Raw genomic sequence first — 11,543 nt, forward strand, 5'->3', positions numbered from 1 at the left:
ATGGCAAAGTCCACAACCCCATCCAATGAACAATTGGAAATGGATCAAATGGCCGAAGCGGAACTGGAACGTCTTCAAAAACAGGTTGGAATATGACCATACTTGACACACTGTTATTACTTTTTGCTTAAATTTGTGGATCTTATTCAAATTCCAGCTTCGAAAATTGGAGAAAGATCGTTTGTCATTCATATGTGAAAAGAAAAATGCATCGGTGAAACGTGATCGACTTATCGAAACGTTGAAAAAAGAAAAAGTGCAATTGCAAGAGCGTTTGGATGCCATCTCCACCGGTCCTCATGCTCAGCGTGAACTCAAAGTAAGTTTAACGATGCGGTTTTTTTTTGACACCGAAAACTTTTACATCCGGCTATGGTGTGAAATATGAAACTAATTCTTCTGATTTATCATTGAATTCCTCGATACTTATTAGACGGAGCGTAAAATTCGTACTCTATTGAAAAGGCAAGAAGACATTGAGGCTGCGACAAAAGAAAAGAAAATTCAACTATGGGAACTTAATGGACACATCAAAAAGGTAGAAAAGATTTGTGTGGAAAAGAAATTCAAAAAAGTCTTTTGCATTACATTGTGTCTGATAAGGAAATGAGATGAATATTTTTGCTTCCATAGTTGGAGAAGGAAATAAAAACACTTCAAGAATCGCAATCAACCGAGCAAATTTATAGTGAACAATTATTGAAATCACGTGATGACATTAAAAAGCTGGAAAATCAATTGGAAGTCGTACAGAAACGATGCGGCGAAGCAATGTCTGAGAATACAAATCTACGGGGATCAATCGATCATTTGCTGCTGGAAAGGTAAGTACTTGTTTGGATTTGTTTACTTTGTTATATGCATACCTAATATGTGAGTCTTGAAATAGAAAAGCCACATTTTTGAGGAGAATTCATCAAATTGAATGAAATTGACACGTTTTTGACAATTATTTCACTTCAATTTATTTGAAATAATTTTTTTTACAAAAATATTTGAAGTCCACATTTTGAACAACCACTCTTACTTGCTTTTAAAAGAGTTCGTTAAACGGTATAAAAAGTGCTAAAGTGTGCAAATATGATAAGCCCAGAATAAGATTAGGCCACGACAGATGTGGTTTTAAGTCATATGACTGTACCTTTAAATCTACTTTGCTTGAAAACATTTCATTCTTATGTATGGTTTGTATTATTGGTGGGATTTTCGTGCTTTGCCTCCTCGCCGCAGTGTGCAAAATGAAAAAAAAAGTTTATAAATCTTTCAATTTCTTATATAGAGCCTGAGTGCATAATATATTGAAAAAAGTTGCTCTGTGTGCCTAAATGTGAGTGTTATCTTTTTAAAGTGTATATTTTTAGCAAAAACTGATTTTCTCAGTAATCCAAAGTGAGCGTGTTTTGTTTGATGCAATTTCAGATTTAAATGTGTTTCCTTTGTCCGCTCCAGAACCATTAGAATTTTTTCCATTAATTTTATGATGCCATGACATAAGTGTATGCCATGGATTAGCACTTGATGTAGAGCAAACCATTGAATGCAAAACAATACCGTCAACGCCCGTTATTTCCTCTGATGTCACGATTTTGTGCTCTCTTCACCTTTTGCACAATCACTTCAATGATGAATATAATGCTGGAAAATCCCATCAGATCCAGATAGATTATCAACGGAATTTTAAGTTGTTCCATAGTCACAGCGTAGTTGTCATGACTTGTGTCATCGAGAATTTGATATGAACGAAGTTTCGTTACAAATGTAGAAAAACCTTTGTAAAATCTTAATTAACCACTTTCTGTCAATGAACAGCTCGTCTTTTCTATAACACGTTTCATTCGTTCGGGAACATGTTGATTTTATGTCAATGCATTCGTATTGTCGATATTGGCATTGATTTTCGTGTTCGATCTTTTCGACTTCTTGTTTGAATCCTCGGCGACATTTTGGACAATGGAATGGAAATTCGTTGGCGTGGACTTTCATGTGTTGATTCAAATTATTCTTTTGTGTAAAAGCCTTTGCACATATTTCATATTCGAAAGACCTTTTACCAGTGTGGATTCGGATGTATACATTGAGATGTCCTTTTTGTGATGTTGCATAGCTACACACATGACATTTGTATTTCTTAAGCTTCTCTTCACCACTCCGCTTTTTTGCTTTAGATTTCCGTCCACGTTGCCCTTTGTTATTGTATGCATTTTGTAATGGACGGTGTCGACGATCACCACTTCTATTATCACCTTTGCGTTGATTTGAACCATCATCTGGTGTTGATGAGCAGCAACTTTTCTTTGAACACTCTTCTTCATCTTCACTCTTGATTTCTTTTTTCGCACAATCAAGATCTTATTTCGTACTCGGCTCACTGTCGCTCTCGCTCTCCGATTTAACCGTGCCATTTACATCAATCGGTATTGGTGATGGTGCTGGTGAAAAATGAATCAATTCAGCGCCATCTCTTGGCTCCTCTTTGACAACGACTTCTTCTTTGATTGTAACCTTCGATGCTGCATGCTTGCACTTGCACCTGCGCTTGCTCTTTCCACCCAATGTACCTTTGACTGAATACGGATTCATTGTGATTTTGGCCAACTACGCGAGGAAGAGAAAATAAAAGAAAAACTCAATTAAGCTTTTATGCGAGTTGAAATGTATGTGCTTTTGATGGATTTTACTTTTCCGCACACACCTAGGTATATATTTCAATAGAAGAATTACTATAATTTCCTCCGTTTCGTTTTCCCTTCACATTATAAACAATTACTTCAACAATAAAAATAATTGCAGCAAATGCTGTTAGGCTCAAATAGATAATCAATGGAATTTTTAGTTGTGCTACAGCCAAAGCAAAGTCATCACTACTTCCATCGTCCAGGCTTTGTTTCGAATGAAATTCCGTTAAAAAGATAGAAAAAGATGCATAAAATCGATGTAAACCACTTTCCATCATCGAACTGCTCGCTTTTTCAATAAAACGTTTCATACGGTCGGATACATAATGATCTGTACTTATTAGATGTCCATAGTTCAATGAACCTGAAAAAATCGTATTGCTGCTTAAAAAAATGTAAGAGAAAGAATATAAAAATCGTAGTACCAAGCTTATCTTGCAACACATCAATGTCTCGCAACCCACTCGCTACAATCTTCATGTTATCCAATACAGGTGCGCAAATCACATATGCAAATGAATTTCGATTTTCTTGAGCTGTTGCCAAAAAAGATGTCATTTTTCCCACATACTTATAACTTGATCCAATTTTACTTCTGAAAACAAAATTATTAAATTCAATAAAATAATGGTCCATTTCAATATATGAGGGAAACCATCTAAACCTCAGCATTCCTTTTACGATATCCTCTTTTAATTTCAAATAATGTGCAATATATATGGGCGGATTTATTTTTGATAGCTCAGTGAATGTCCTTATGCTGTGCTTACGCAGAAGAAATGCGGGAACTAACACATTTTCAAACCAAAATGTCGTTAAGAAAAAGCAGCCAATCAGCAAAGCTCCGAAGATCCATCGCTCGAGTTTATGGTGGATGCGTAAATTTCCGCCCCCAAAGAAAGCAACGCTAACATCAATCAATGATGAAATGTAGCCATCACGTCGAAGTAGACGGGTTCTGCGTATATAACACACTATGGCCGCCTCAAACATGAAGAGACTCAAAATTGCAACGCTAAAATTTGCTTTCGATTCGCTGAAGATATGATAGTCTTCACGCTTAAAATCATCACCGTAAGCAAAAATTACTTTCAACTCAACGGATTGGTATGGGTACATCGATGTCCGTTTTTTATAAGCACGTTTCGTAGGCGAATATGTATTTATATCGATATGCAACGTTTTCGGGTGATTTGCAATCAGTTTCTCCCTGAAAATAAAGTCAATGCAGTTATAATGATCATTATTTTTATCAACTCAAGTGTTTACAGTTTGTCGTCAACAATTTCTTCATATTCCATTGAGAGTTCCTTGTAAAATTTTGGAAATTTTTGCTGAACATAAAAGTATGAGCCGGTTGGATTGCTACACATTTGTTCTTTATGGTAAATGGATGTAGCATTCAATTTCAAGTAGAAGAAATTAACAATGAATGAATATCCATTCCAGGTGTTATATGATTTTCGTTTTGCTTCGCTATGATCACAATGCACTTGCACAAAATAATTTATAACAATTAACCAATTTTGTTCAAACTTTTTGAATATCGAATCAAACAGATTCTTATCTCTGGCGATTTCGGCGATGTCATTTTCCTTAAAGACGCGATCAATAATTCCACTTCTTTGTTCGTCGCCGCCATTGATTTCTTCATTGACTTTGTATTGATTGAACAGAATAAAAACATCAATCGAGCCGGTTTCTTGATTGACATACAGAACAAGGTTATCGAAATCAAAAGTTGAACTGAATTTTTCATTTTTGTCGGATTCGTGATCGTCGAATGAAAAGAAGAAAATGCGATAAAATGTAAAAAATGCTTTGACGTTATCGATGTCCTTGGGTAAATCGTCGAGTTCAACGAAAATCAATTGAAGAATGTGATCGGTTTTTTCATTTGGTTTCCATGGCAATTGAAGTGATTGCACAGTGACGTCAGTAGACAGCCATGGAATGGAACGGGGACAGTTCGAATGAATTTCGTTGATCAGTTGATTGACCGGAAATGCATTTGGATCGTAGAGAATGTGACCAGTGCGAAATTGACCATCCATGAACAAATGGCAAACGAAAAGTGCCAAATTATAGAAGTTTGGACTATTCGGTGCCGAAAAACTCATTTTGTTTTAATGGTAATTCATTTAAAGCAACTGAATTGTAACTTTTATAAAAATTATTTCTAATCGTGAAATTATTTCTAAGCTGAAAATTGTCTACTACATATATCAATCCTTTAATAATGTCTTGTACTTTGAAACGGGTCTGATTTGTTTAAAAGTTTGACGTCAACTGACGTGGTTTATTCCAGAATTTTCTGAACTGAATAAACCCATAAAAATGATAAGCATAAATTCTTTGTTAGGATTATAAATGAAACACCAGCACCGTAGGGTATCTCAAATTCAACGGAGCTCCATAATTTTACAAAAAATTGTCATTTGTTTGCAAGGCTAAAAAATGAAATGCCGGAATATTTCGCATGAATGAATATTTTTTCGGGTGTTTCATTGCAGGAGAAATTGGCAACTTTCAAGTCTAGGGGGTTCCGACTTATACGAATGTTCCATATGCGAGCGAATGTTTCATACAAATTTTGCGAATAGTGGCGGATGTTTCATACGAATTTGCGGACGGTGTCGAATGTTTCATACACATTTTGCGGATGGCGCATATGAAAAGTCATATTTTTACATTCAAAAAGTCAAAGTGACAGATTAGTTGACAGAGATTCAAGCCGAATTGATATTTTTTTGGTAATATTGAGTGAAATTTTTCTGAAATGGTAAATAAATCTTTGTCACTCGTAATATAATCACTGTAAGGCACCGTTGTGAAAGGTTTTTATTTTGATTGACGAAACTTTCAATTTCTTTTATATTATCTGAATTTATTTCTAAAATCTCACTTTTCGAATCGAATACGGCTTCTAAAATAATATTCAACAAAAAATCTTGTAATTTTTTTTTCGACTGTTTTTCAAATTTAGTTGAGAACAATCACATTGTGTTTGAAACTGCTACGACAAACTGAACACAGCAATGTGTATGTTCAAATGTCACACGACAGTTTGTCGCATCTAGCAAGACGTATGCGGCATCCGCGAATGGTTGCGAATGAAATGTACGAATTTTCTAAGATGTTGATGCGGATGAATATACTTTACTTCGTATATTTCATGTATGAATAGAAAAATGTTTATATATTCCGTATAAAATGGCATTCGCATATAGTAAAATGCCCCTTGTTTCAAGTGCACCGAAATGTAGTCCAATGCAGATGAAGAAGATTTTCCGAAGTTTCGAGAAAAAGTATTTAATCACTCTCAGATCTATTTATTTTCAAAAATCATCAAAAATTGTGTGAAGCAATTCGAGGGTTTCAGAAATTTCCAGGAGGGTTGAGCCCTGTATGGACGCTACGGCACTGTGAAACACCATTATATTGCGTCTGCAAATTGGACTTTAATAGTCGACAAATTGTTGTATGCATTTCGAATAGTGTGATATCCATCATCGGCTACACACGTTTTCGCCGTGTACGGTTTTTGTGTAATCACTTGTACTTTTAGTCATGCTACTGATGATGGATAGTTCACTATCCGAAATGCATACAAAATTTGTTGATTGTTAATGGTGTTTTATTTATAAACTCTCTAATGTAAGTGTAGTCAGACTCCATTGTGTGCTGTAAAGTATTTTGTGATGCCATAACACATAAAGTAGAAAGTTTCACCGGTCAGCGGTAATAATTTTAGTGTGCATTATACTTTTGTGCGTGTTAAAGATAATTTTGAACGGCCTTTTTTTAAAAAAGGAAATAAAATACAAAACGCTTCTTCTCTATGGAAGTTTATTTTGAACTTATAACAAACGTATAATGATTACGGATTATATTTTTTTGTTCTAAATAAATAAAATGATAATCTTTTCCGCAAGACAAATCGAGTCTACGCTATAAACTGTGTTTTAATTTCAAATTTTTTTTTGTATCATTATCATTTTATCATCGTAGATTTTCAAGCTCTAATTTTAGATCGGATCCACGGCATATATTCGTCGACACGCTGTATGATCAAAGATTTCATGTTAATTAAAAAAAAAAAACTATAAAACATTTATTAATTACCAAACTTACTGTATAAACACCTGGCCATCCATCTTGTCCACATTCGGCTGGTCCAAGGGAAACAATGCCCACCAAGTAGTAATATACTCCGTTACCATTTCTACGTTTTATCAATAATGGACCACCTGAATCTCCTTTAAAATATAAACATTCATTAATTGCTGAAAATTCACATGATATTTTGAATAATTTCAAAACATTTGGCTCATGAAGTAATCATTTTTAAATTCACACATCTATACAAATCATTTACCTTTACATGTGTCAACTCCGCCATGACCTCCAGCACATATTTGTTTGTTTGTTAGAGGAGAAATTTGGGACGATTCTTGATATTTTTTACTGCAAGTATCAAGTGAAACGGCATCAACTTCAGCCCTCATTTTAATAGGACTGTATGCCCCTATAGAATAAACAAATATTTTAAAATCAAAACAATGTAGTAAAGCGTTTTAGAAATGAAGATGGCTTACTATCCTCCGTTCGTCCCCAACCACAAATTTCCATTATTTCACCATCATGAAAACTATGATTATTGGCATTCGATGGTAAACAAACTGGTCTTATAAAATCCGTAGTTCTAGCCGGATGTTCCAAACGAAGCAAAGCAATATCATTTTGTAGAGTATATAGATTATAGTCTTCATGTATAATATGTTCCACAACGCGGATATTTTGAACTGGATCCGCTTTTGTTTGTTCGACATTTTCGTCGAAAGCATCTACAGAATCTGGGTCAGTTCTTAAATCAAACTCACCAAGTCGTACGCCTTTTGATGTGGATCATTCAGCAGAAAAGTAGAAACAAAAATTACTTCATTTGAATCAATTAGATCTCATTTCAGTTATTCTATTACCTGTAACGTTCAAATTTTTTCGCAGGTTTTTGATGCAATGTGCGGCTTAAATTTGAAAATAGAAATTGATTATTAATTTTTTTTATTTTTTTTGTGTGATTTATGTACCTGTTAAAACATAGTTCTCATTGATTATAGAGCCAGCACAATGGAAGTCTCTACGGCCATTTTCGGCTAGAAAAACAAATCAAAACGAATGCATTTCCATTTGAAGAGAATAAAATACAGATAGAGAGAGAATAAACTAATTCAAAACCCAATTTCTGCATGATTTATCAATTTTATTACGTTTTGTGTGTTCAATTAACGCCATCCACGGGTGTTCATCGATTAATGCCTCTTCACCACCAAAAATACGATATGCCAATTGAGTTCCACACTCTCCAGGTTGGGGTAACTTGACTGATGATGATCTTAATGAGAAGGTTGCTGGTTGTGATGGAGTTTGTGTCGTTTGCCATGGACAGCATATCTATTTACAATAATTTGTCAACATATAATCATAATTGCTTAAGGAATATAAAATAAACAATTATTTTGAAAAATTACCAATTGATACCCGTAGTAGACTCCACAACCGTATCCATCGGGGTTGTAATTTGTAGAACACTCAGCTTCATAATTACACAAACCTTTTCTATTATCAGACGTTGTACATTCTTCTAAAATTTGTATATGAAAAAAATGAACTTTTCAAAAGGACGTTGTGACAAATATATATTCGACGAAATAATTATCAATCACTTTTGAAGAAATGTCCACATTTTCTAATGCTTTATTTACACAGTTCTTCCCATTTCCCATTTTGGCCACATTTTCAACATTATTTAACTTCCTATAAATCATCTAAAAATAGGCTTTCGAATGGTAATTTTCATCGCTGATTGCAAAAATGGCCTTAAATTTGCAATTCGTTCTATGCAGTTCCAAACTGACTTAATATCACAGGCAGTAATAAATTTGATAGACCATTTTTTTCTTTGAAAATTGAACAAGTTATACCGAAAACCGAATGCTAAAAACTGACATTTTTTACGTTGGATCATTTCTTGTTGTATGATAATGTTGTTTATAATCAATTATATTTATATACACTATTTATGTAATCTATTTATAAAATATTAGTTTTTTTTCTGACAAATTTTTGATTTCAGCTATTCAAATCTTGTTTATGTTTATATTTGATTTATTTCAGTTTTAAAAACCACCCGAGTCGAAGAAAAGTGACTAAGTTACTATTGACTGTAAGTGACTATAGTTAGCTATATTCATGAATTTTAAAATTTTGTATGGAAAACAATCGACTATAGCTACTCAGTCAGTCAGGCGATTATTTTGGGACGTTTTGACTATCGGGTGACTATGATTATTGTCAACTATAGTTAGCTGTTGCAGTTAACCATAGCTTACTTTAATTGATTGAAGTTAACTAAATTTAACTAAGGTTGCTTGTTTTTACAGTCAATAGTCAGTCAGTTTGTCCCAAAATAGTGAGTCACTTTTTTTGTACACGGGCACTTATAATTTGCACAATAAATTTGCACACAATTCAATAAATAACACTTACGACAAATTCCAAATGCAGTTAAGCATAATAGATAGAAAATTATTGCAATGTAGTTTTTCTTCATTATACTTTCTATGCTGACTGTTTAATTCAAGTGCTCCCCCGTTAATAAAGTTAGGATGCCTTGTATAAAGACTAAAGAGTATATAAATCCCGGTCATATCAATAAAAGCGATTATGCGGTAAATACAGTTTTTCAAACGTTCTCTTTTATCATGTTCGTTTGCATCTAGTACGGCGTTTATAATCTCGTTCAATTCGAACGAACATGATTTTCGCATAATTTTTTTTTTCTGTTTCGTGTTCCTTTGCATTAACAAACGTAGAACAACAATTCGTTTGCTTATCAAATACAGAATACAACTACATATATGAAATAAAAAACATCATTACCAAAAATGGATGTGTCTATCTCGGAAATCTATATTAAATTCTCGGAAAATGTCGTTTTAAATGGTCAAATTGTTGAAACCCATTGTTCTTTCTTTCAACGGCCGTTTCTTTCAATTGAAGATTTTTTGTAAAGAATGCAATCGAAATTCAAATTTACACGTAAAAACAGTGAATAGATTGGGCTACAGCTATAGCAGTGCTATTTTCACAATTTGAAGTGGAGCTGTGAAAATAGCACTGATATAGCTCAATCTATTCACTGCGTAAAAACATTTGAAACGTCACGGCCAGAACTTCCAAAAAAGTATTTTTCTACTAATCGCACTGACGATTACAACGTATCGACGTATGTTTCTTATACTCTTTCTCTTTCGTTTTTAATGTGATTTGCATGGAACGCAGCGATAAAATAAATTTCTTATAACACTTGACACCACTTCCTTCATAGATTGAACATTTCAAAGAATTGAAAGCAATCATTTCGTAGAATTTGCGATGTCAAACAGACTTTTTAAATGAATTACACAAAATTTGGCGTTTTTCTTTTATATTATTGAGCTTAAACTAAATGACTAATATTCGAAGTAATAAAATAAATATCAAATCAAAGTCTAATAAACATAAAGTGGAATATAAACTGGAAAGCCATACAAAACGCCTGTCCGTGGTGAAATTCCTGCGTTCGCATTTGCATCCGTTGGAAATTTAATGGGATGGAGTCCAGTGATTGCTGGTTTTGGTGTGGTAGTTGTTGCTGGCGGTGTTGGTGGATTTGGAGCTGGTGTTCCATCTTGTGGAAATTTGATGGGAGCCAGATGCAAACTCTCCTTTATTTCAAATAAATCAATTTCAAGTATAGAATTTTTTCGAAATGAATACTTTCATCACACATTTACCTGAAAATTCGGATATGTAACAATCGCTTCTGTGAACACTACAAAACTGAATATTCCAAAGAAAATCACTTCGTTCTTCATTTTATTTCGTAAGTGGGTCAAAAGGTTTTCAAAAAGTAAATATTATTGAAATTCGTTTTAATTTTCGAAAATAACGCAGTAGATAATGTTCAACTTTGATTAAATGTGTCAACTGGAACGTTATCAGAATGGAAGTATTCTCTCAACATTTAAACGTTTACTGATATCGTTATTGAAGAAACACCTTTTTTATATGTGACGGAAGTTCTGCATGAAAAAAGGTTCAAGCTAAGACTTGCTCTAGTTGATCAAACATTTGATCAAAATCATTCGTTGAATCGGAAGAAATAAAAAGTGTCATTGAATTCGAAAACATCTGTTTGTTGGTGTACATAAATTTGTTCTTGTCATTTGAAAAAAAATTAAAACAAGTGTTTTTCACATTTATTGACTTGCATAAAAAGTAAAACAAAAGATACAAAGTGACAGAAATACATTTGTACTTATTTTGACCGTCATAGTTTTGGTTGTGAGAAATTATCAGACATTATATTAAGATATTTTCTAACTGAATCAGCCCAGATAGCTAACGATGTTACCATAACGTTGAGCCAAAAATGCTGCGATAACAATATGAAAGTGATTATTAAAGTTATAAAAACACTTCAATTTTTACAACTATTATAACAATCACTTCTATTATCACTCAAGCATTTGCCTTTAAAAATCAGTTTGGTTTCTACGAAAATTAGTATTCAATCTATTTGAATATTGAAACAGACCCATTTCAGCATTTTTTCATCACTGAATTTTAACCCTTAACCGGGCAGGTCAATATCCTAACGTTATCGGCAAGTGGGGCCTCTGAGACCCGACGTACATTTTCCATACAAATTCAATGAAAAAAAAATTTTTTTCTTTTTTTCAAATTCCATTGAATTTATAATGGATTCGGCCGACGGCTTGTCAAATGGTTCCATGGATATTTGACAGCGCGAACACAATTTGT

The 11,543-nt window shown here is 33.6% G+C and overlaps 2 protein-coding genes across 3 annotated transcripts in view; one reads left to right on the forward strand and one right to left on the reverse strand.

Annotated features, from left to right (window-relative positions):
* LOC116346080 (coiled-coil domain-containing protein 63) overlaps positions 1-11,543 on the forward strand; it is a 137,829-nt gene continuing 126,286 nt past the window's right edge. The window contains exons 1-4 of the mRNA XM_031775984.1: positions 1-84; positions 158-319; positions 434-538; positions 634-824. Coding sequence (XP_031631844.1) covers positions 1-84; positions 158-319; positions 434-538; positions 634-824 — 542 coding nt within the window. The remainder of the gene's footprint in view (positions 85-157; positions 320-433; positions 539-633; positions 825-11,543) is intronic.
* On the reverse strand, positions 6,632-9,324 carry LOC116346057 (serine protease easter-like). 2 transcript variants are annotated; one of them, XM_031775960.1, is made up of 9 exons: positions 9,225-9,324; positions 8,207-8,319; positions 7,946-8,129; positions 7,766-7,831; positions 7,658-7,702; positions 7,274-7,570; positions 7,054-7,203; positions 6,801-6,934; positions 6,632-6,738 (listed from the first exon to the last, which is right to left on the reverse strand). In XM_031775960.1, exons 1-9 carry the CDS (start codon positions 9,286-9,288, stop codon positions 6,691-6,693), a joined length of 1,101 nt encoding a protein of 366 aa, XP_031631820.1. In that variant the 5' UTR covers positions 9,289-9,324; the 3' UTR covers positions 6,632-6,690. The 2 variants fall into 2 exon arrangements, with proteins under 2 accessions (XP_031631820.1, XP_031631821.1); XM_031775961.1 differs by having other exon boundaries at positions 6,634-6,738; positions 6,810-6,934.

This window comes from Contarinia nasturtii, unplaced genomic scaffold, assembly GCF_009176525.2.
Source record: "Contarinia nasturtii isolate CC-2019 unplaced genomic scaffold, AAFC_CNas_1.1 Cnas_scaffold_1426, whole genome shotgun sequence".
In the NCBI taxonomy this organism is placed as follows: Eukaryota; Metazoa; Arthropoda; class Insecta; order Diptera; family Cecidomyiidae; genus Contarinia; species Contarinia nasturtii.